The sequence below is a fragment of the Xiphias gladius genome, chromosome 21, assembly GCF_016859285.1.
Source record: "Xiphias gladius isolate SHS-SW01 ecotype Sanya breed wild chromosome 21, ASM1685928v1, whole genome shotgun sequence".
Taxonomy (NCBI): Eukaryota; Metazoa; Chordata; class Actinopteri; order Istiophoriformes; family Xiphiidae; genus Xiphias; species Xiphias gladius.
In genome coordinates this window covers 181740-206971 of record NC_053420.1, presented here as the reverse complement: position 1 = coordinate 206971, position 25232 = coordinate 181740, and the positions used below count along the sequence as shown (strand labels likewise).

General features: G+C 44.8%; 3 protein-coding genes across 5 annotated transcripts; 2 read left to right on the top strand and 1 right to left on the bottom strand.

Moving 5' to 3' along the window:
- Positions 1-256: 256 nt before the first annotated feature.
- Positions 257-7771, top strand: pcif1 (phosphorylated CTD interacting factor 1). 2 transcript variants are annotated; one of them, XM_040115589.1, is made up of 16 exons: positions 257-409; positions 640-764; positions 1032-1157; positions 1332-1465; positions 1586-1740; positions 2210-2357; positions 2485-2568; positions 2667-2766; positions 3722-3881; positions 4000-4169; positions 4747-4833; positions 4948-5132; positions 5296-5389; positions 5604-5779; positions 5929-6293; positions 6387-7771. In XM_040115589.1, exons 1-15 carry the CDS (start codon positions 283-285, stop codon positions 6275-6277), a joined length of 2220 nt encoding a protein of 739 aa, XP_039971523.1. In that variant the 5' UTR covers positions 257-282; the 3' UTR covers positions 6278-6293; positions 6387-7771. The 2 variants fall into 2 exon arrangements, with proteins under 2 accessions (XP_039971523.1, XP_039971522.1); XM_040115588.1 differs by having other exon boundaries at positions 5929-7771.
- Positions 7772-10355: 2584 nt separating this feature from the next.
- Positions 10356-20193, top strand: LOC120782980 (deoxynucleotidyltransferase terminal-interacting protein 1). 2 transcript variants are annotated; one of them, XM_040115600.1, is made up of 13 exons: positions 10356-10752; positions 11563-11633; positions 12666-12762; positions 13083-13181; positions 13342-13401; positions 13501-13557; positions 14336-14397; positions 14478-14520; positions 15296-15354; positions 15801-15861; positions 17670-17741; positions 19756-19811; positions 19906-20193. In XM_040115600.1, exons 1-13 carry the CDS (start codon positions 10678-10680, stop codon positions 20012-20014), a joined length of 921 nt encoding a protein of 306 aa, XP_039971534.1. In that variant the 5' UTR covers positions 10356-10677; the 3' UTR covers positions 20015-20193. The 2 variants fall into 2 exon arrangements, with proteins under 2 accessions (XP_039971534.1, XP_039971535.1); XM_040115601.1 differs by lacking the exon at positions 17670-17741.
- Positions 20194-20596: 403 nt separating this feature from the next.
- Positions 20597-22657, bottom strand: polr2j (RNA polymerase II subunit J). Its single transcript, XM_040115614.1, has 3 exons — positions 22349-22657; positions 21707-21815; positions 20597-20778 (listed from the first exon to the last, which is right to left on the bottom strand). Exons 1-3 carry the CDS (start codon positions 22489-22491, stop codon positions 20677-20679), a joined length of 354 nt encoding a protein of 117 aa, XP_039971548.1. The 5' UTR covers positions 22492-22657; the 3' UTR covers positions 20597-20676.
- Positions 22658-25232: the final 2575 nt, after the last annotated feature.

Sequence of the window (25232 nt, the reverse complement as noted above, 5' to 3'; positions counted from 1 at the left end):
GATGTGATATATTTCTATTTTATTAAGGGCTTCAGTGTGAAGGAAACGTGTTGTCAGTTCACAATAACATCAGTATGAAAGAAAAGCTCATACCATTCCCCTGTTAGTCACTTTTCATAGACCTCTGAGGTCAGTTACCTAACTGAAAGAAATCAGCTGATATAACACTGATTTGGTGACTTCAAAATGGTCTTAAAAAATATCTCACCTGTATTTTATTTTGAAAGTCACAATGTCCCTTCCTTTCCAGGCAAGTCGATGTCATTCTGACGAGCAGCTGAGATGTCCAATGACAGCCAGGGATCGGTGAAGGGGGAGGCGGCCATGATGTTGTCTCCCTCTGGCTCCGCTTCCTCTCAGGGACCGCCCCTCTCTCCATCCACCACCTCCAAACCACCTGAGCTCCCAGGTAACTCTGTCTGTCTCTCACCTCTCGGAGCTCCCAGTTATACATTTCTGTCTCTATATCTGTCTGTCCTGTCTGTCTGAACTCCCGGGTACACCTGTCTCTCTCTCCCCTGTCTGTCGGAGTTCCCGGGTATACCTTTGTGTCTCTATACCTGTCTGTCTGACAGACAAACTGGTCCAGGCTAGATGGTCTAAGTACTAGTCTCTCTCTCTGACCTGTCTGTCTCACAGATGAACTGGTCCAGGCTGGATGGTCTAAGTGCTGGTCTCGGAGGGAGAACCGGCCCTATTATTTCAACAGATTCACCAATCAGAGCCTGTGGGAGGTCCCAGTGCTGGGCCAGCATGACGTCATCGTGAGTTACTGTTTCAATCAATAACAATAGAATAATAATCCCCTATTAAAATAAAATCCTGCAGCAGTCTCTGTGTGAAGGTGGACTTTCTTGCTCTAAAGTATCTGGCTCTCACGTTTTACATCAGTTCCTGTTTACAAACCAGTAAAGCAATTATCTCTGAACTGTCTCTCTGACCTGTCTTTCTCTTTCGTCTGTCTCCCTGACCTGTCTGTTTGTCTCTTTCGTCTGTCTCTTTCACCTGTCTGTCTACCTGTCTGTCTGTAGTCTGATCCTTTAGGTCTGAATGCGGCTCCGGCAGAGGGCGGAGACAGTAACCTTGGTAATGGTCAGAGGAAGAGGAGGAACTCTGAGGAGCAGGGGGCAGGGCCTAACAGCCTCAAACGAGCTAAGGTAAAAACTGCCCACCTACAACTGAACCAGAACACACACAGGGGTCAGGTGATAACTGTATGTCTTTAAGAGTTGACTAAGACCGGCCAAAAGGTGACTGGTGTGCAGTGGCTTATGGGAAGCCGAGTCCTCTTTCTTCAGTTGCGTAATCCAACAAGGTCTGTCTGTTTCCAGGTGGAGCCCACTACGCCCATCTCTCCCAGCACCCCTGGGGTCAAACCGTGGAGCTCGGCCCCTGAGGACAAACAGGCCCCATCAGCTACACCCACAACTCCAAGCCCCGCCCCTGCCCCATACAGACCGGCTGTGTGAGTACTGAGGCCACACCCCTTCCTGTTAGCATGTTTAGCAACTCTTGATATCGTCTTGTTTGTCCCTGTGGAGACTTTAAAGTTTAGTTGTTCAAGTTGTTTTATTGTTGTCTTTAGTATCTACTGGGATCTGGACATTCAGACCAACGCTGTGATCAGAGAGCACCCCCCGGCCAATCACCTGCCCCCCCACCCTGAGATAGAGCTGCAGAGAGCTCAGCTGGTCACAAAACTGAGGCAACACTACCATGAGCTGTGTCACCAGAGAGAAGGTACTGTCACAGCTGACAGGGAGATTCATTGCTGATAAACAGGGCTGGACTTTACACAACGGCTCTGGAGGTCGTCCGGAACACCCAGTAGTCCTGTATGTTACTGAGTAATCTGACATGGAGAGCACGACAGTAGTTGAGTCATTGCATTGCACACAAGTGAAATGGGAGCTGGTATAGACAGCTGTACTAATTAAAACTGAGATGGATGAATGAAACGTGATGGGCTGGGGGCATCAGTGGTCGTTACAGGCTACTGTGTGTGACCAGTAAAGTACTGTGGGGGGTCCTGTTTGACTTGAGATGGCTGCTTACCAGGTATAGCAGGTCGTCAGGTGTATAAAAGCTGTATAAGTACGATCTATTTACTTGTTGGTCAACTGGTTAATTGAACCGTACATAAGGTTATGTTACTGTCTGAAACGCCATGTAGTAAGTGAGTTTTATCGTCTGCCTGTTTGCGGTTCAGGTATTGATCCGCCCCGGGAGTCATTCAACCGTTGGCTACTGGAGAGGAAAGTGATTGACAAAGGTCATGACCCCTTACTGCCGAGTGACTGTGACCCCGTCATCTCCCCGTCCATGTTCAGAGAGGTCATGAATGACATTCCCATCAGGTACTTGTCTGTCTTTTCAAACTCAGTTTCACTTTTTTATGAATTGAAAATGTGTCACCTTAAACCTGTACTGGATGGTATTAAAGTAAATACCTTTTCACTGTATATTTGTTTCTGTGTGTCTCAGGTTGTCTCGTATTAAGTACAAAGAGGAGGCCCGGAAGCTGCTCTTTAAATACGCTGAAGCCGCCAAGAAGATGATTGATTCCAGGTAGGTCACAACAGTCCAACTGCAGTGTGTTATCCTGCTGAAGTCATCAGCTAATGGGCAGGCGGATGTTGAGGGAGCTCTGACTCTGTCATGTGCAGGAATGCGAGTCCAGAGAGCAGGAAGGTGGTGAAGTGGAATGCTGAAGACACCATGAGCTGGCTGCGCCGAGATCACTCCGCCAGCAAGGAGGACTACATGGTAACTTCTGACCTTTTAACTTCAGTTTTTTACTGTGTACATACTGTATTTATTGATCATTGGTGAGCCAGCTGCTTTGAGTTGGGACCTGAATGTCTGTGGGGCCTGTGGTGGTTTCAACCACAGAACTTGCTGGTGGTTAGCAGCTGTGAAGGAGGCCATCAAGCTGAAAGAGGGATCCTATCAGGATCAGGACCAGGGGACTCCTGAAACAGCAGATTGGTATCGGGGGGTGGCCTTAGTCCAGGCTGTGTTCAGCAGGGGGAGCCTGCTGGCCCAGACTGAGGATATTGTTGGATGATGGAGGAAACAGTTTGAGGAACTCCATAGAGGAGGCAGAGTTGGAAGCCCTGTCCATTTCTTGGGCAGAGGACACCAAGGGTTCTGGATATTGTTGGACTGTGTTGTTTGAGACACCTCTTAAATGTCATGTGGGGGTTGGGGACAGTACTGTGGCCTTACAGACTGGGGGGGGTTTAATACCTGAGAACATCTCACTCTCGCTGCAGAGGATGTGCAGTTGTCAGTAGACCCTTCTCAGGATAGCAGAAAGCAGAACAAATGGGTACGGGAAGGGTACCCGCTTGTTCCACTAGTTAATCAATCGCAGAATGCATAATTCTCTCAAACAGATTAAATCATTAAAATAAAAATATTAAAATGGTTGCCAAATATACCTGGGACCTGCCCAAGTAAGGTCTTTGTGGGGAAACACTGGGCCCTGTTGGTTTTACCCCGTGATAACCAGTCTGAGGCGCTGGTACTCAGGTTTGGAGGGAGTCATTGCACCCCCCCCTCCAGGGATCTAGGGATAAGGAGGTCTGGGCTGCCTCGGTTAGTCTGCTGCCACCATAACCTAAACCAAGAAGAGCAGCAAAATGAACATGAAAATTTGGTCTTGGGCTGTTGGAATGAAGGTGTCGTAATGCTTAATGTAATCGCTGCGTGGTTGTAGGACCGACTGGAGCACCTGAGGCAACAGTGTGGTCCTCATGTCGCTGCCGTCGCCAAAGACTCTGTGGAGGGAATCTGTTCAAAGATCTACCAGCTGTCTGCAGAGTACAGCCGCCGCCTGAGACAGACACACCTGAGCCTGCTGCAGGACCCTCCCATAGGTACACACACACACGCACACACACAGACACCTGAGCCTGTTGCAGTACCTGCCCACAGGTAGCCCCCGTCCTGTGTATTATATATATGTGTGAGTATTACGTGTTTCTGTGTGTTCAGAGGCGTGTGCGTCCCCCCAGCAGTCCCGGCTAGTCTACTGTTACCCGGTGCGTCTGGCGATCCCCTCGCCCCCCCTCCCTCGAGTGGAGCTGCACTTTGAGAATGATGTGGCCTGTCTGCGCTTCAGAGGAGAGATGGTCAAAGTCAACAGAGGTCACTTCAGCAAACTGGTCAGTGGACAGATACTACTGATGCTGCTGCTACTACTCGGACGTGACTATGACCGCATGTAGCGCATATTCAGGTGTAACAGCAAGTGTCAGACAGATGTGAGCAGCTGGCTCAGGAATCTGTACTCTGTAGTATTGGTACCACTGATTTTTTTTTTTACCACTGTTTGTGGAGTAACTGCGTAGCACTGCTCAGAGTTTTTCTCTCTAACTGAAACACTGTTCTCATTCAAATAACTACTCAGTTTTACTTTTTTTTTAATCACTGTTAGGGAAAAATCAACACTTCCTGCAGATGTTTCCCATTAAAAGCCCTTCAGGTAATTAAGGGATTATGCCCTATGCGCCACATGAAGGTTTTTAATGTGAAACATCCCTGCAGGTAGTGTTTACTGTCATTGACAGTAGCTGAACAACAAACAACAGCAACTGGAGTTAATTAAGGAATAAAATCAGTTTCGTTTCACAACAGCTAATTTTTACTGTTCACATTCACCTAAAGATCGTGTCAAAAGAATGTGTCTCTGTTTATACTGACGGACTGACCGTCTTTTCCTGCCTTTCTGTCTCTGTCCAGGAGTTGTTGTACAGGTACAGCTGTATAGACGATCCTCGCTTTGAGAAGTTCCTGTCCAGAGTCTGGTGCCTCCTGAAGAGATACCAGGTCAGCTGACTCTCTGTTATCTAATCAGCTTTTACTTGCTCTCACCTGACAGTCTGTGTTTGGTAATAACTCGGTTCATTAGTGAGCTAATGAGGTGTGTTTCTGTGTGTCCAGGAGATGTTTGGCAGTGGTACCAATGAGGGGACGGGCCTGCAGGGGGCGCTGCCGGTGACGGTGTTTGAAGCGTTGAACCGACAGTTTGGAGTTTCCTTTGAGTGTTTCGCCTCGCCACTCAACTGCTACTTCAAACAGTTCTGCTCCGCTTTCCCTGACATCGACAGCTTCTTCGGGTCCAGAGGGTGAGACGGGCGTTAAACACCTGTAAACTGTTGGACAGCAGCGACCTGTTGGTCCTGTCGATGATCAGTTCAGAACGTGCAACGATCGGATAAAAACGCCACACTGTCATTTTAACATGATCGTGCTCCGTACGAGTGTGAGTAACTGAGTGTGTGTTTTCAGGCCGTTCCTGTCGTTCTCTCCAGTCAGCGGCTCGTTTGAAGCCAACCCTCCATTCTGTGAAGAGCTGATGGACACCATGGTGACACACTTTGAGGTCAGTGTAACATACTGGGATGAACTGGTCTGAACCAGTCTGTACTGGTATTATATACCTGGCAGCCCAAAAGTGTCTAAGAAAGATGAAAAGGTTCTGTCAGTGGCTGTGTGTACAGGCCTAACCCAGGCTGTACTGGTCAGAGCCAGACTGTACTGGTCTTTACTGGTCTTGTATATAAAGGTGGACATATTGTGGTCTGTCTCGTTGTCAGGAGCTGTTGGATCAGTCCTCAGAGCCTCTGTCTTTCATCGTCTTCGTCCCTGAGTGGCGTGACCCTGTGACGCCGGCCCTGACCCGCATGGAGGGAAGTCGATTCCTCCGTCACCAGCTTAGCGTCCCGGCCTATGAACACGAGTATCGGTCCGGGAGTCAGCACATCTGCAAGAGGTACTGATACTGTACTGATACTACACTAGTACTACACTTACTGTACTATGTAGATTAAACAGTCCCATGTTTGTCCCTGCAGGGAGATGTACTACACTACTACACTATACTCCACAGTACTGTATTAATCTCTGTCTATGTATTTACAGAGATGAGATGTACTACCGGGCAGTACACGGCACCGCAGTACTCTTCCTTCAGAACGATGCAGGTTTTGCGAAGTGGGCTCCGACTCCAGAACGTCTGGCTGAGCTGACGGCGGCATACCGCCCTGCTTCCTCCCGCATCTCCTCCCTGTCCTCTCCCGGCCCCGCCAACATTGCTCCCGGAGACAGAGACTCCGCCCCCAAGGCCTCTGATAGGATGCAGAGTGGTGTGATGTCACCAGATGGCCATGACAACAATAACAACAACAACAGCAGCAGCAGCAGCAGCAGCAGCAGTAGCAGCAGCAGCAGCAGCAGCAGCAGTCCTCGAGACAAGATGGCCACCGTGTAGACTGGAGGGGTTCATAGTGTGGCCTCAGCCCCTCACCTGTTGGAAAGTTGTTTAAAGTTTCTGTGTTTCACAGCGTTAGTTTGTTCTGATCATTGTCTCGTCTGTTCAGGTTGTCCCTCACCAGCACCTGTAGCGCATCTGCAGCTTCTCTCAACATACATACACTCAATGCCGTTCTGTTTCTGCCGAGAGCGGGGGGTGTGGTCGGAGCGTCCCGCTGGAACCTGATTTAAATCTTTCTGTCATGCGGGTGGCTTTCACTCACCCCTTCAATCTGGTTTGTTCCCGCTCGCATCGTGCTGTTCTCATTGGTCGAAGCTCTGACATCATGGCGTCTGGAGCTTTTCTTTCACCTGCAGCGGATTCACGTCCAGGTGTGGCTGCTGCTGTGGCTTAGCAACAAGCACCGGAGCCAATAAGAATACAGAGTTAATCCGTGAGCAGCGACGTGTTGGAGCTCCAGCAATAAAAACCTTTTCATTCACCTGTGATGTCATCTGTGATGTCACTGTTACTCTGGGTTACTGGAGGACTTTTGATGGGTCCCCACACCGACTGGGCTTGGTGATTGGTTGACAAGGCAGCTATAGTTTCTAATGGACTCGTCTTTCTTTATTGAGTCGGACAGAATCCAGCGGCATCCTGCTTCAGGCCCCGCCTCCTCGGGACAGCCTGGCCAATCAGTGCTCGTCCTACAGAGGATGTACTTGCTTCAGTAAGGGTGCATTGTGGTAAACTGAGTATTGACCAGGCAGGAGGAGAAGGAGCATCCACGGCGAGGTCATATTTACTGTTGGATGGAGGCGGAGTCAGAACTGGGATTCAGATTCAGACTGGTCAGCGAGGACAGACGGCTGAAACATGGACTTCCCCTTCCTGCCTCATCAGAGGTCCCTTCGCTTCCTGTGCTTTCATTAGGTTGATCAGAGACGTCAGGGAGGTAACTAGATGAGCCGGTGGAGATGATCCTCCATCTCAGAGCTGCGTGAATACAGTTGTGAAGTGTGAGGAGTTATTTCAGGGTTCCTGCAGTAAAATTCTGGTTCATGTTCTGTGTGCACAGACAGAATTCAATTACACCGTACAACATGTTCTACAAAAAAACTCTCAAAATACAGTGACTTTTTTCTCAAAACATTACGACTTTTTTCTGATAATAGTCCGTGTCATGGTCCAGGAGACTTGTGCGTTTCTGTGTTAATGAACATTTAGTAAATAAATCTTTCAAATGAGAATTTAAAATCTTTGACGAACCCAAGGCTCCTCACACTTTGTAATCCGATGAGCTGCAGCCAGTAGCTGGCTAACCGTTCTCTGATTGGCTGATGAGTCGTCCTATCAGGCGTCTGTCGCCGTGTGATATCAGTTCCTGCCGCGGCGGCAGCGGCTTTGTAGATAGTGTACAGTTCAACTGATGTGAAGTCTGTTGATGTTATTTTCCTCATCTGCTGTTAAATTGATTGGAAAAAAAACAAATTAAATTGTTTAACTGTTCTTTTTTATTTGATTTAATTTAACAGTTTTTTAAAGAGAAGGAGATCTGTTTTCTGTAATACAAAGCTTATGATAGTTTGTTTTAAACTAAACCAAAGTGTTACTAAGAAAATCTATAACTTGTATGTAAAAGTAGAAGTGTGTATGCATCATTAATGCTGACGTCTAACCAGCAGAATACTCCTCCACCTTATTTTTATAATTCTCAGCTGTTCGTTTTTCTGTAAGTGATCTATTTGTTTTTTTATAGGCTTTTGTTTTGGGTTGTTTTGTTTTGTTTTGTTTTGTTTTTTTGTGCATGAAACTTTGGGACTCTAAATGATGTTTGTAATCCTGAATGTTTTCCAGGCCGAGTCTCCAGACCGAGCGGCGTCGTTGCGCTGTCAGCCTCCACAGAAAACAGTCACACGTAGTGTTTCATCTGGCCTCAGTCTCTTAATTTTAACTGTCGTGTTCTGCTTTTCTAAAGGAGAATTCCAACATTTTGTGTGTAACAGCTTCTGATCTGCTGATTCGTTGATTAATTTTCAAGTTTCAGAGTTTCATCCTGCTTCCAGTATTTTTGCTAAGCTAGGCTAATGTTGAACTGTTCCAATAATACTTCACACCTCGGTATTCCTCTGAAACCACAATACGTTGACCAAAGAAAACAAATTGGAGACACTTTGTTTTAACTCATACTAATTATAAGATTTGGATCTAATAATTACAGTTCTCATAATTATGAGATAAAAATCCTGTAATTACGAGTTCGTAATTAATTTTGACAAAACATGTCATTACAGTTTTCTCATAATATGGACTTCTGTATCTTCTGTATAACTTTAAGAAAACTCTCTTCTTGAAGTTACAAGAAAAACCGTAGAGTTGACGTGATCTTTACCTCATAATTTGAGAAAATGAGTTTTCTGGTATTTATGACTAATGTATCATAATTTCAAGAAAACTATTTTCTCATTTTTATGAGATTGGTATCTAATAAGTACAACGTTCTTTTAGCTATGAGGTAAACAATGTATATTGTAATCACAAGAAAACTTGGAATTGCATGATCCTCATCTACAAATTGAGACTTTTTTTCTTTGTATTAATACGTAATAATTACAGGATAAATATAATTTTGAAATAATTGTTTTGTAATCATGAGATATGGGTTAATGATTAATTCCCCTTAATTTTGAGAAAAGATATGACAGTTTTCTTGTAATCATGACTTCTGTATCTCAATGACAAGAAAGCTACATTATCTTGAAGTTTCGGTCTGTATCAAATAACTACAAGATCCTTGTCTCAGTTTCATAAAAACAACTATTCCTCAGTTGTAATATAAGATTTCATAATTACAAGAAAACTATGATTAATAGATCTTTGTGTGTAGTTAAAGATCCTTAGTTCAAAAAGCTGTCTCATTATGAACATTTTCATAATTACAAGATATTTTCTCATGATTATGACAAGAAAGGATCTCATGATTATTAGTTTTCTTGAAATATAAACATAGACATTCTGAGATGTTTGTCCAACGGAAGTCAACACTAAAGTGTCTCCAGTTTGTTTGTCTTTAACAAATATGTGGATGTGTTTATTTCTGATTGAAAGCAGCAGAAATTTTCAGCATCAGACTGGTATTGGCAGTGAAGGCAGCTGATGATGAAAATGTCTGCTTTTCTTTGTAGCTGAGATACAACCCAGAATGTTTCCTCCTTTTCATCAGAGTTCCATGGTGAATGTGACGTGAGGCTGAGCGAGGAAGACTCGGCTGTTTGTGGTCCTCACAGCTGGAGAATGTAAATACAGTCTGTCCTTCGTCCTGCCTGCAGACAAACTGCAGCTTCACTCTCCCAGTAAAAATATATCCAACCCAGTACAACCAGTCCAACTTGTCTGATCATTTATACTGGACACACTGACACTCTGATTATATACCAATCAGCCACAACATTAAGACCAGTTGCTGGTTTTAATTTTGGTTGATCGGTGTATGTTCTCTACTCATGTTCTACTGAGAACACAGGTGACTTTAATCATCAAGTTAGGTGTTCCTGTAGTGTTGTGTAAAAGGTTATGGAAATTTTCTCCCGATGGAACAAACCCAAATAGAAGAATACAGCTTCATTGTCTACAAAAGGTGGACAACTGTCTGTGTATGACACAAAACAAATATGTTAACAGAAATCCAGAACATTGGTGAGAAATAAATAAAAATACATAGTAACATGTAAAACTTTGCTGTAGGACTTTTTGAAGTTAAATTGCTAATCATTTGGAATAAATTTATGAAATATGGTCGGGAAGGTCTGTAATGAAGATGAGTTTTATTTCATCAGGAGCTGAATATAACATAATGATAAAAGCTTTCAACAGTCACATAATATTAGAACTTCCTAGGAAAGGCGATGTCAGTTTTCATGTAATTTCACTTCTGTATCATCATTTCAACCCCCTTTTGTCCTAGTTGAGGTTCACGTTAATTTTAGTGTTTGAAACCAGGTAAAATGAGTTCGGTGAGTTTAAAGTTCTGCACTGACAATACAAAATAAAGCCGCTTTTAGATTTGTGTAGCCGGTGCTTTTATTTTGAAATGTGTTCGGAAGTGTCCTCGCTGCTGCGAGCTTCACATCAACGGAAACAAACTGTTGAGTGTAATTTCCCGGAAACAAACAGTCAGAGGTGTTTACTGACTATCAGTTTATCGATTATTATCTGTCACCCGCTTGGTTTCTGTCAGCGCCTGACTTCGGTAACACCCTGGTAACGGCGGTTTCTTACATTAGCCGGACACGAAGCACCGTTAGCTTCCGCTGTTTGCTTTAGCTGCTGTTAGCCTAGCCTAGCCTAGCCTAGCCCAGTAGACTTAGCTCGGTTGGACACGGATCGGACCGGACTGGACCAGAACCGTTTCCCCCATGGGAGCCCACCGCAGTGAGGGAGGCCGGGACTGGCTGGAGCAGGACGGGCAGGAGCACTCGGAGCAGAACCCGGTAAAAACTGGAGCTAATGGCTTAGCACGCTGCTAACCTAAGCGCTGATGTTTTTTTTTTTTTTTTTTAATTAATTGTTTTTTGTGTTTTATTTTACTAGTGCAGTACTCGTTCAAAATGTGCCTGTCGGTAGCCTGATGGCAGTAATGGGCTCTATTTACAAACACACAAAGCAACATTCTGTTTATGTGACAGAACTTATTTATAGCTTTCATCTGTGATCATTTTGTCTTCGTGTCAATTAACATGTAGAAAAGTGATGTTTGAAGCTTTCTCAAGAAACGCTCATCTAAAAAAACCTCACATTCGACACTGACCTTCCTTGGGTCCTCAGCGATACACCTGCCAACGTTGGACGTCGATTGGATGAGCGGTTGTCGATAGAAAATTGGAAAAAGAAAGACAGAGATTCCTCCATTTAATCAGTAGGATGTTATTTTAAAAACATTAAAAACACGGTTATGATCTTCTTGTGTTTGATTGCAGCTAAAAGCTACAAAGACCTGTCTTACAAACCCAAGACATCATGAATAAAACAGCAAAACCAGAAAGTAACATAACTGTGAAAATGAGTCCAAGCTGTGGTTCTGTGAGGTGAAGAACATGTTCTCACTGGTGTTACAGTCATTTCCCTGGGACAGACTGAACCAGCAGGTGTGCATGTTTCCAGCAAACAGAGCTCACACACCAGAGACGATGGACACATTTATTCACCGTCCCAGTTTGATTGAAACCCGACAGCAGGAGCCTGAACCTGCAGGTTCTCAGCCGAATGTCTGTTCTGATGGTTCTCACTCTCTGTGTTTGCAGAAGCCATGGAACGTGATGATCAAACACAGACAGATTCACAGACGAGGGCGACGCTCACACATGACAGTCAGGTCAGTACTGGTTGATGTCTGTTGTTACTGCTTTATACTGTTTAATACTAGTGTGTACTGGTTTATACTAGTTCTTAGTGGTTCGTACGGGTTATACTTGTAATGAAACGACATGTTGTTCAACCACGTCTGAAACAGAATCTCCTGAGCACGTTCATAGCATTGATCGCAGGGGTTCACACAAAAAGTGACAGAAAAATAACTAGAAATGGAGAAATTTCTGACTGTCCGTCTGCATTTTGATTTTCATGACAGCCGCTCATCCAATTGACGTCCAACTTTGCTGGTGTATCGCTGAGGACCCAAGGAAGTTCAGTGTCAAATGTGAAGTTTTCTGGATGAGCAGTTCTTTAGAAAAGTTTATTCTAAACTGCACTTGCTGCAACTAAGTCAACCATGTTTTCTTTTGAATTGAGACAACACTTTGATGACGTCACATCGTCAAAAGTCACGCTCCTGTCTATTTTTATTCTGTTTATGTGACAGAACTTATTTATAGCTTTCATCTGTGATCATTTTGTCTTCATGTCAATTAACATGTAGAAAAGTGATGTTTGAAGCTTTCTCAAGAAACGCTCATCTAAAAAAACCTCACATTCGACACTGACCTTCCTTGGGTCCTCAGCGATACACCTGCCAAGTTGGACGTCGATTGGATGAGCGGTTGTCGAGAAAAATCAACAGACAGACAGCGATTCCTGCATTCATTAGTTAGATGATTGGTCTGCTGGTCAACCTGATGATTGATCAGCAGGGACTGAGAGGGTTGAAGTGAGGCCATTTTGTTCGGTCCTTACACCTTCAAAGGGCTGGTTGAGGGTTCTGACCTGGTTTTAGGGGGAAGGCTAGAATCAGGTTTGGGTTAGGGTTAGGGTGAGGGGCTAGGGAATGCATTATGTCAATGAGTGTCCTCACAATCACAGAAATACAGGTCTGTGTGCGTGCGTGCGTGCGTGCGTGCGTGCGTGCGTGCGTGCGTGCGTGTGAGTGAGAACGCTACTAAAGTGTGTGCGTGTGTGTGTGTGTGTGTAGCTACACGGATCCTCAGGTGTCCATGGACCTGTTGAGAGCGGTACTTCAGCCCAGCTTCAATGATGACATCATGGCTGTGTTCAGGAAGTACCAGAAGGTCAGAAGTCACTCCGGACAGCTTCACATGTAGATGATTGTTGTGATTTTTGTCATTTGGACACTTTTTATTCTTATTTTGGATAAAATGTTTTCTCAGTGAAAACTTTGCATGGTTCTGCATTGGAAGAACCATCAGTAACTGAAAAATCAGGAACATTCAGTTCCTGATGGTTCTTGATGGTCTGTAGAGAGGCTTTTGATTTTCTGTTGGTATAAAAAGTTTTTTTAAAAAGTGTGTTCAGTGTACCCAGGTGCGAGCAGCTGTTAGCAGGTGTAACCAAGTGTGAGTAGGTGGTGTTGTTATTGTTTCTGATGCAGTTCTTTGAGAAGGCGGCGGAGAATGTGAAGGAGAACGTGGGAGACGATGTTCAGACTGATCAGCTGATCAGAGAGGCCTGCAGGAACGTTCTGGAGCATGTGAGTTCACTTTCTGTTACCCGATCTCTGACGCTGATGGTCACGTGACTGCCTGTACTCATCTCTACTCACCTGTGTGTCTGAGATCAGCTGTGACTGCATGACTTTGACCTCACCTACTTGTCTGTGTCTGTCTGGTTTCCTCTGATTTCATCTTTAGGCCAAACAACTGTTTCCAGAGGGGGAGGTAAAGAGGGCGGGGCCAGAGGTTGCCATCAAGGTAGGATGCCTCAAACTGACCAATCAGATCATCAGGAACAGGTTGTAACCTGGTCTGGTTCTGATTCTGGTTCTGGTGTGGTTCTTTGTGTCCTGACAGAGGTCCAGACCTGCTGATGAAGACTGCAGTCAGAGAGGAAGCCCCCTGCTCAAAAAGGTAGTGTGATCTCTGACCTCGGATCATCACTCTGCTGTGAACACGTTCAGTCTGCAGGTTAAACACTGATGTGGTTTCCTGCCTCAGGATCCTGATGAGGAGCTGCACAACAGAACTGGTTTTAGAAAATAACAGAAAATATCACGTCTTTATTTTAAATTTTGTAACACCAACTAAAACTGGTCCGGATTAAAAACGGACCCCAGCAGTGAGAGAGAGGCTGCAGGTCTGAAAAAAGTCTGAAAAAAAAAAAAAAAAAGTCTGAGTACACTTCCCTCAGTCTGACCTGTCTTTTCCAAAGATGAGAAATATTGTTCTCTCCTACCGTTGACGGAAACATCAGCTCTGACGTTGGTTGTTAGGAAGCTCATCCACTTCAATTAACCGATCACCTCTTCACTTTTTAGTCGTATAATCCATCCATCAGGTTTCTGAGTCCAGACCTGGACGGGTGATAAAGCAGCAGGTCCCTGGACACAGACAAGTACAAGGCCCCCACCCTCCTACATAGACCCCCCCCAGACTGAGAAGGACAGAGAGATTGAGATTATTATTCAATGTGTTATGTTTGGGAACTGACTGAAATTGTAACAGAAGGTGTGACAGAAACCTACCGAATGGTCCTTTAAATCAGAGAGTGACTGTTAAAGCTCTGAAGGTTCCTTCAACCTGAAAATTAGTTCTGCCACCAACACGGAGGTCAGGTGTGTGTCAGACATTTGTGAAACAGGCGAAGGTGTCGATCGGATCGTTAACTGTGAATATTTTGTGTCCTCAGAGAAAAACTCGTCCCAGTGCTGCGCTCATGTCCTCTGATCGACCTCTGACCTTCTCCTCTCAGTGAGTACCTGACAAGTGACATCATGAGTATCCAGGTAGATTATCACACCTGACAACCCTCTGACTGTTTGTGTCCTCAGAGTGAAGCCAAAGTCTGATCCCATCAAGAGAGAAGGACCAAAGGTGAGTCACATCTCACTTGACAGGCTCACAGATATTCACTCAGGTGTATATCAAACAGGTGTTGCAGTCAAACTACCGCAGGTGTAAAGATTAAGGTGTATTAGTCCAGATCCACAGGTCCGATCCAAATTATGCATCACACCCAGAAAAAAGATGACAACAACAACTGTATGAAATGTTGTTTGTAAAGGTGGGCCTAAAAACAGGTTTTACACCTGTGATCTCTCTACATAGCTATAACAGTACAGTGTGCACCTGTAAACTCAGCTCTGTGATTTCCAGGCTTCATCAGTCTGAACATTCCCTGAGGTGTTAGTCACAAACCTGACTGATGTTAGCATCAGAAACATGCTAACAGCACATTAACACTATGCTAACATTATGCTAACTCCATGTTAACGTCTCATGAGCGGTCACTCTGCAGGCAGAAACTTGACTAACATCACTAACATCACACTACCACCATTGGCAACTCAGTGGTGGTGGCACTTCCCTGGACGGAATGAAACAGCAAAGACTCAGAAGCAGTCATAGACCCAGTCTCAGTCCCAGACCCAGTCTAAGTCTCAGACTTACAGATTCAGAAGCCGACATGGCAGATAGCCTAATCAGCTTCCAGCAGGACTAGTTTACCTGATTATTCGGACTTATTTGTGTTGGACAACAGACTCAGTTTCCGAGATGTTAGTTCACCAAAATGGATACTGTGTGTGTGTGTGTGTGTGTGTGTGTGTGTGTGTGTGTGTGTGTTTGTTTGTGTCTCTGTGTGTTTCAGTGGGATCCATCCAGACTGAACGACAGCAGCACGTTTGTTCTCGGCTCCAGAGCAAACAAGTGAGTCTTCAACATGTTAGCTACATGTTAACATGCTTATTACACATTAAGGACATGTTGTTTACCCAGAGACTACATGTTAAGTACAACAAATGCAGCCAGGAGACAGAAATATTACATCAGTGTGACGTCACAATGGAGACATGAATATAAAAGTCCACACATGGTGTTTTACAAACATTAGTGTCCTGTTTACATGGTTTTACATTTCAGTTAGAGGGAGAATACTGGGGATTTTGTGTTTCATTATTTTCTCCTGTGTTTTGAGAGCAAGTTCATTGTTGTTGATGTATTTAGATACACTAGGAAACTTAGTTAATATGAATAATTATTATCATGGAAGTCTTTTAATATGTGTGGTTGTTGTTTTGTGGGAGTAATTTACATTTTATGATGTACATCTGGAGGGGTTAAAGGTCACCTGTCGCTGTGATTTCACTCTGCAGGGCGCTGGGGATGGGCGGGACCAGAGGACGAATCTACATCAAACACGCCGACCTATTCAAGGTAACAACACACACACACACACGCACACAGAAACATCAGCAACACAAAGAGCACAGTGTTAAACTGCATTCACACATTCAGATAGCTGACGGTAGTCGGCAGCAGTGGTCAGTCGTCATCATTGTCAGTAGTCGTCAGTCATCAGTAGTCGTCCGCCGTTGTCAGTCGTTGTCAGTAGTCGTCCATAGTTGTCAGTAGTCGTCAGTCATCAGCAGTCGTTCTTGTCAGTAGTCGTTGGTCATCAGCAGTCGTTCTTGTCAGTAGTCGTCGGTCATCAGCAGTCGTTCTTGTCAGTAGACGTCAGTCATCAGCAGTCGTTCTTGTCAGTAGACGTCAGTCATCAGCAGTCGTTCTTGTCAGTAGTCGTCAGTCATCAGCGGTCGTCGTCAGTTGTTGTCAGTAGTTGTCAGTAGTCGTCCATAGTTGTCAGTAGTCGTCAGTCATCAGCAGTCGTTCTTGTCAGTAGTCGTCAGTCATCAGCAGTCGTTCTTGTCAGTAGTCGTCAGTCATCAGCAGTCGTTCTTGTCAGTAGTCGTCAGTCATCAGCGGTCGTCGTCAGTTGTTGTCAGTAGTTGTCAGTAGTCGTCCATAGTTGTCAGTAGTCGTCAGTCATCAGCAGTCGTTCTTGTCAGTAGACGTCAGTCATCCGTTCTTGTCAGTAGTCGTCAGTCATCAGTAGTCGTCCGCCGTTGTCAGTCGTTGTCAGTAGTCGTCCATAGTTGTCAGTAGTCGTCAGTCATCAGCAGTCGTTCTTGTCAGTAGTCGTCAGTCATCAGCAGTCGTTCTTGTCAGTAGTCGTTGGTCATCAGCAGTCGTTCTTGTCAGTAGTCGTCGGTCATCAGCAGTCGTTCTTGTCAGTAGACGTCAGTCATCAGCGGTCGTCGTCAGTTGTTGTCAGTAGTTGTCAGTAGTCGTCCATAGTTGTCAGTAGTCGTCAGTCATCAGCAGTCGTTCTTGTCAGTAGACGTCAGTCATCAGCAGTCGTTCTTGTCAGTAGTCGTCAGTCATCAGCGGTCGTTCTTGTCAGTAGTCGTCAGTCATCAGCGGTCGTCGTCAGTTGTTGTCAGTAGTTGTCAGTAGTCGTCCGTAGTTGTCAGTAGTCGTCAGTCATCAGTAGTCGTCCGTAGTTGTCAGTAGTCGTCAGTCATCAGCAGTCGTTCTTGTCAGTAGTCGTCAGTCATCAGCAGTCGTTCTTGTCAGTAGTCGTCAGTCATCAGCAGTCGTTCTTGTCAGTAGTCGTCAGTCATCAGCGGTCGTCAGTCATCAGCGGTCGTCGTCAGTTGTTGTCAGTAGTTGTCAGTAGTCGTAAGTCATCAGTAGTCGTCAGTCATCAGCAGTCGTCGTCAGTAGTTGTTGTCAGTAGTCGTCAGTCATTGTAAGTCATCGGCAGCCGTTGTCAGCAGTAGTTGTAAATCGTTGTCAGTCATCAGCAGTCGACATCAGTAATCAATGCTGTCAGTCGTCAGTAGTTGTCAGTAGTCGTCAGTCTAACATCTGTTTGCATCCAGCTGCTCTGCAGACGTGTTTTCTGCTGCACAACATGAAAACTGTAAACATCTCTCAAGCACCTTGTAGTCTGTTGAGAACTGTTTCCTTTGGACAACACACACCTGTGTCACCCGGTTTCCTGTCCCAGCGTTAGGTTACTCCAGCGTCGATACGTTACATCTCCAGAACAGCAGTTCTTCTCTTTATCAACCAAAAGGAGAAAGTAAAGTTTGAGCAGAGACCAGTTTAATCATCAGTCACATCCTGACTACCACTGAGTCATTACCGTGTGTGTGTGTGTGTGTGTGTGTGTGTGCCAGTACGCTGCAGATGCGAAGGACAAGCAGTGGTTGGCAGAGCGACACCACATGAGAGCGACAGGAGGGAAGATGGTGAGAAGTAACACTGTGTTAGAAACTGTAACATGTAAAACCATCAGTCGCAGCTCAGACTTCACTGTTCACTCTGTCAGAGTCCAGGTCTGTAGTCAGCTCTGAGTCACTACTATGATATTTGAAGAAGTTAAAGACGTGATCCAGGCTGAAAGCAACAGCTCCAGCTGCCAAACGCAGGAAGAACAGCTGGAAAAATATCACCGACTGTGTAAGTTAACAGGCTCATAATATCACTGCCCATCATTAGGACACAAGTAGATCTGAGCACAGTAGATGTATAACATAAAGATGTTTAACAACTAATTATAATAATAGGGTGAATATAGATGTCTTGGATGAATAGATGTGTTCCCCTGCCCTGGCGGTGTCAAATGGACTTGGGAGCAAATAAAAATAAATATAAAGAACAATTCAAAGTAGTAAGTAGACCAACTTTCGTATCTTATAAGTACAACAAGTACAAGGCTTCAGAGCTTCGGTCGGACTCTGTTGTAGGATGAGATCAGTAGACGAAATCACAATGACAAAAAAAATGAGATGAAGAAGACAGGGGGGGACCAGCTCCTCCACAGGAATCGACTCCTGCTGAGGAGCTGGGTCTCTGCAATAATGAGGGTCGCTCATATAAAAATTATCAGGGAGAGACAAAGCGGTTTGCTGGTCTCTGAACACTGTAGTCCTCCTAAGAGACCCTCTTATGATCTGCGCACCGAGCTCAACGCCATCTTCTACGGATGGTGACGCCATTTTCCAAGAGATCTGATGGGTCAGTAGGTGGAGCTTTTATACATATTGAACTTTTATCTGGAACATAATCTGTTCCGGAGCAGGATAGGCGTGTGGCATATGTTACCATGGCGATGTACCCTGGTAAGAAGTGAACCAACATCGTACCTTGAAAACCCAGGGTTAAACCAGAAGTTACCCCGCTAACCACATATCCTTCTCCGTTGTACAGGCCTCTGGTCTGTATTTACCTAAGAGTCACAGAGTCCAGGTCTTTACCTGGGACAGGCTCATACTGCCCCTGAATGAAGTTAAACTACCACGAATGAAACTCAACACTACCTCCACAACTTTCACATTAAAAGTCTTGCAGCCTTTCCTTCACAGCTAGGTTATAATGTGAAAAACATCAATGCAGCGTTGTTATTCAGTAAAAGAAAGGACTGAACTGAGTGAGTCTGAAAACTGAGTTAGTGAAACAGTGTTGTGAGAACAGTGGTGGCTGCCGATGGATTTTTACCCGAGCTTGATTTGTCCCTGTCTGTCCCAGCTGTTGTTGGAGACTTCTCTATGGGAAGTTACAGCATTGATGACTCTAATCAAAGTCTTTGTCCTGCACAAACACAGAACGTCATGTGTTGCTAACGGATCCACTCTGGTGTATTCTGAACTCAGACCAGCTGCACCCTCTTTACCATCACAAGCCTAGTGTAACTCCTGTTCGTGGTCAGCACGCTGACCTGGACGCAAACATCTGAATATCAGCTGAGTTTCATGAGGAAATTAAAATTTTCTTCAATCTGTGAAGTCCCGCAGTCGTTCACAACACGTAGGTGTGTTCATGTAGGTTCATCGTGTGCACCTTTACTTTACCTGAACATTAACAACCTGCTGCTGGTTGGTACTCTGAACACAAACTACCAACCAGCAGCAGGTTATCAATAATCAGGTTAACTAAAGGTGCACACGATGAACCTGCAGCTGTGGAGAGACTGAATCGTGTTCAGGTGAGTCCTGGTGTTAAACCTGCATCATCGAGTAGTCAGCTTTCACAGGTGTTTCTGCAGAGGTCACCAGGTTAAAGACCTGCTTACTGACATTTAAATCCTATTTTTTGTCAGGACTTCCCAGCTTTATATGACAATACCTTAGTGATATAATTAGTGAATCAATTAACAGGACCTAAGTCTCTAGAAACTCTGGATTGAAAACAAATTTACTACCTGAGACTGTACAACTGCACCTGAACGCACCGCTTGACACCTGTGTTTCTGTGTGTTTTCAGGCCTACCTCCTGATCGAGGAGGACATCCAGGATCTTTCCCGCAGTGATGAGTACAAGTGAGTCTGACATCGCCCCTCTGTATCCATGGTAACCCCCCCCCCCATACACACAGTTACCATGGTAACAGCTTGCTTGCTTGTGTTCGTTCAGGGACTGTCCGGATGTCAGGATGGACGAGATGAAGCCGTTCACTGTTCCTGTGTGGATGGTGGAGAAGATGCAGAGAGCCATGGAGGCTCAGAGAGATGCCGACCTCTGACCCCTCACCCCCCAAACACACACACACACCCACCCACCCCACATGGCCTCACTCCCTCCGATGTTGGATAAACAATGAGCCGATAAGGAGAGATTGATCATGTGACCATCAGGCTCTGATCTAATTGGTTTCTTCCCTAGTTTTTATTTGTACTGTTTTTAAAAAATTAAATAAACTGTTTGACACAAAGACGAGTTTCTCTTTTTTTCATCACCCACCTGTGGGGTTTAAATGTCTTTTCAGTTTTACCTCATCATTTTTGCACTTTATAAAATCAGCTGTTCGGAGTCATCAGAGTCGGTCTGGACTCTGAAGTAACTTGAACACGCCCAAGACTAGGGCTGTGGTCAACCAAAGAAAATTTTGGTCAACTGAAATCGTACCTTTTATTTTACCCGCGACCAATCGATTGGTCGCGGGTAAAATAAAAGTCTGTGCATTATCTCTAGATTAACAAAATTAGCCACAGTGCACTGACCCCACTTTTTAGTACAGGTCTTTGGTCCTGGTCCAGGACGAGTCCACTCTTCCAGAATCTAGTCCTGAGCTCTGGAATCTAAACAAGTGACACACCACATCCTGCAGGTTGTGACATCCCAGACTTTATTTGTAAAAATAAACAAATAGACACCGGAAGTGACTTCATCAGGAGGGATGGGGCATCACTCAATCCCTTCCTGTTTGTCCTTGATGGCGACTCTGAAGCGTTCCTCCAGCAGAGACAGCTCACTGATCAGGTCTGTGATGGCGTTTGTAAACGCTTCCTGTCAACAAAACATCACCTCCTGTCAAAGCAACATCTCGTCCTGTCAAAATAAAAGCCCCTTGGCACCTGCTTCAGTGTTAACCAGCTGCAGGGCACTGAACTGGAGCAGGAAAAACAAAGATTAATTCAGTCCTACATGACAAATCTGTGAAGACGTTTCACCTCAAAGCTTCCTCAGCCTGCTTAGACTTTCAGTTTTAGTTTAGTGAAATCTGACTGTTTGATTTCACTGATTCTGACGTAAACAAACTGGGCCACTGATTCTCTGGTTTTTCTGCAGTTTTTCTATAGCTCAACAGAGTGAGACATGGTCTTGAATAAACTGCCAGCTGATCTCAGTTCAGTTTCAGGGGTCACATTCTCCAGTTAAATTGATTCGTATCAGATTAATAATTTAAACGGATCAATTTGTGTGTAATCAAGGTGTGTGTGTTACCTGTGGACTGTAGTCAGGTGTGTGTGTGTTTGTGTGTGTTGCCTGTGGACTGTAGTCAGGTGTGTGTGTGTTTGTGTGTTTTGCCTGTGGACTGTAGTCAGGTGTGTGTGTTTGTGTGTGTTGCCTGTGGACTGTAGTCAGGCGTGTGTGTGTGTTGCCTGTGGACTGTAGTCAGGTGTGTGTGTGTGTGTGTGTTGCCTGTGGACTGTAGTCAGGTGTGTGTGTGTGTGTGTTGCCTGTGGACTGTAGTCAGGTGTGTGTGTTTGTGTGTGTTGCCTGTGGACTGTAGTCAGGCGTGTGTGTGTGTTGCCTGTGGACTGTAGTCAGGTGTGTGTGTGTGTGTGTGTGTTGCCTGTGGACTGTAGTCAGGTGTGTGTGTTTGTGTGTGTTGCCTGTGGACTGTAGTCAGGCGTGTGTGTGTGTTGCCTGTGGACTGTAGTCAGGTGTGTTTGTGTTACCTGTGGACTGTAGTCAGGTGTGTTTGTGTTACCTGTGGACTGTAGTCAGGTGTGGTCTGCACTCTGATGACGATCTTGTGCTCCAGAGGATGAGGAACTTTGTAACCAGCAAACAGAACCTGAGGATCCTTCAACAGCTGACTGACTCAGACAGAAAAACACACATGATCAGTCTGTCCAGCCGAAAGTAGAGATGCCTTCATTTTTATTATTAGTTTGATTTTTGTAGAATGTCCAATCAACACATTTCTTTGTCAAAATTATTTCAAAAAACCCAAATTAAGGGAACCATAATTTTAAAAAAAGTGTGTTTTATGAATTGTATAATGAAGATTAATACAAATTAATAAACTCTCAAACGTCCTATCTAGTCTGGTCTCAATCATCCAGTATCATTCGGGCTGTGGTGTTCAGTATATTTTTAATACTTCGGCTGCAACTAAACTTTTTTTCCAACCTGCCGATTATTTTCTTTATTAACAGTTTTGTCTATAAAATGTCAGATCAATGAAAGACGTCCGTTATAATCCCAGGTCACTCAATTTATCCGAACTCAGACCTTTCACAATAAGAGCTGCTGTACTGCGCCTCCTTCCGTTAGCCTGCTAGCGCTGTGTTTAGCATCATGTTAGCTCTCGGCTAGCTCTCTGGTAACCATCCTCTTAGCCTCTTACGCTCGGATGATGTTGCCCAGCGTGTGGTCCTCCTTGTTGAGGGTGAACAGACAGGCGTTGGGGACTTTCGTGTCCTTGCTGATGCTGATCTTCTTCTCGCCTTCAAACAGCAGAAACGACTCAAAAGCGGGAGGCGCGTTCATCTTCTCTGAGCGCGATGCGAGCGAAACCGACCGGAAACACGAGTTCAAAATAAGACGACTTCCGGCTCCTGCTTCTCCAGGTCTCTCTCAGTTCCGAGTCCAGGGGAACGTCAGCACCGACGAAACGTAGCAAAATTGTTATTCAATGGGAACGGCGGTGCGTTGACCGCCCTGTTGTGTTACGCATGCGCAGAGCTCAGTCTTACACACTTCCCTGTGCTTCCACCATAGAGACTGCGTCTTCCCCCCGACCACATAAATTAATTATCTCTAAGATAAACAGAAGAGCAGTTGTACACAGAAGCATAATACAAAATAAGACCACCACTGCATAAGTACCACAAAATAGGAGAATTAAATGTGGACTCTTCAACGTTAGATCGCTCCCATCCGAAGCCGTATCAGTAAATGATCTAATATCTGATCATCCTATCGATATATTTAGTCTCACTGAAACCTGCCTGTGTCACGATGAGTATGTTGCCTAAATGAATCCACTCCCCCGAGTCATATCAATACTCACATACATTGAGGCACTGGCCGAGGAGGTGGAGCTGCAGCCATTTTTAACTCAAGCCTAATAATCCACCCTAAACCTGGACTCAGTTATAACTCATTAGAAACCCTGGTTCTTGGTCTTACACATCCATCATGGAAAACTTTAAAGCCCATTCTATTTGTTATAGTGTACTGGCTCCTGAACCGTTCTCTGAATTTTTATCTGGATTCTCAGAGTTTTTATCAAGTTTAGTCCTTAATAAAGATAAAGTAGTTATAGTAGGTGATTTTAATATTCATGTGGACGTTGATAATGAGCCTTAGAACTGCATTATTAGACTCAGTTGGCTTCACTCAGAGTGTAAATAAACCCACTCACTGTTTTAAGCACACCCTCGACCTCATTCTGACTTATTTAATAGTTTTTCCACAGAATCCTCTTTTATTGGACCGTTATTTAATAACTTTTGAATTCCTGTTACTGGACTACACACCAGTAGGCAGAAATGTCTTTTCTAGATGTCTGACAGTGCTGTAGATAAATTTAAGGAACTGATTCCATCAGCACTTAATTCACTGCTGTGTTACAATCTAAGAGAGGACTCGCATACTAACTTTAGTCCCTCCCCAATCGATCCCAGGGCGTCGCTCCATGTTAAGTTGCCTGGATGCTCCCACCAATGAAGAGTCACACACAGTCAGAGTGTTACCACCGATCTGGTCTAAAGGTTCTTCTGTGTCGAGTCTGAGACTCAACCTGTAGCACGGCCTTAGATGCATGTTCTGAAGACCCGGGTCACTACATGCACTGTAGCTTCCATCAACCCTAAGAAGCAGACGCACAGTCTACAGACTACCCCGGTCCCCAAGCAGAACTGGGACAGGCAAGCCCTGAGGGCGACATCTCTTCCAGGAGGGTTTTTGCTCTGGTGCCAAACCACATGTGTAAGAAGTCCTGGGACTGGGGACTGGAGCCTGCTCTTTGACCTGTTGAGGTGCAGACATAGGTGCGCTATGTGCTCTAAGGAGCTGGGCCCTACTGTTGCAGCATTGGTCCTCGGAGCGAGCACAGACCAGACCATTCCGACATAAGTTTCCATATACCTTGTGAACACGTGGGGATTCGAAGTTATGCTGAATGGAAGGACACAGATCTCTGAGGGTCCCTCTGTTGGAGGAAAACCTGATTTAGTGCCTCTGCCTTCCCATACTGGGATCTAAAAATATGCATCTTCTTGGTAAATTATGGAAACCCAGTTCCACCCCGGTTCCTCCCAGGACAGCATTGAGGTTAGTTTTGCCAGATCCCAGGGCACATCAGGACACCAGAATAGTGGAAATTAAGGATTGCCATCACACTCCACCTGAACTGCAAACAGTCCTACTCAGGGACAAAGGTGTTGTCAGACCTGGACTTTAACCTTGATGGGCAGGAGAGCCCTGTCCCACTGCCAGTTGTCCATGTAGTCTCTGCCCATGGTATGTCCCCTAAGTTTTTAATTGAAATCATACTGTCTACAGGCTCCATCTACAAAAACTGACAAATTACCTGTAAGTGCACTTAGGTGTTTTCACACAGCGGGCGTTTGTCGCTTTTCTTGACAAATGCTCTCTGACCATGTCGGAGATCAAATGTGTTTATAGTCCTCTGAAGCTATCTGACCATCCGACATGCAATTCAGACAGACTATAAATTGTGTTTAAGGTGTACAGATTTCAAATTTGGGAAAAGAAGAGCACATCAAAGGTCCTGCTCCAGCTTGACGGGCACTGAGCGGTAGAAGCTTTGTGGAGAACTGCTCATCCAGAAAACTTCACAATTGAAACTTCACTTCCTTGGGTCCTCAGCAACACACCTGCAAAGTTTAAAGTTGAACATATCTGTGGGACAGACAGGTAGACAGAGAGATTCCTATATTTTTAGTTAAACTGGTGCAGTGCCCGTTCAAAATGCAACATTATGTGAAGTCACTGATGACATTAGAGTTAATGTGACACTGCACTTCCTTGGGTCCTAAGCAGCACACCTGCAAAGTTGGAAGTCAGTTGGATGAGAAAAATTGAACAGAGACAGTTAGATATAAAAGGTGAAATCAGCGAATATCCATCTATCCATGCATCCATTAGCTATACTGCTTATAAAATTTAAAATATTAGGGAATATTAGTAAAATTGATTAAATATGTTACTAATTATAGAAGGTAAAATAAGTTAATATAATTAAATATAAAAGGTGAAATCAG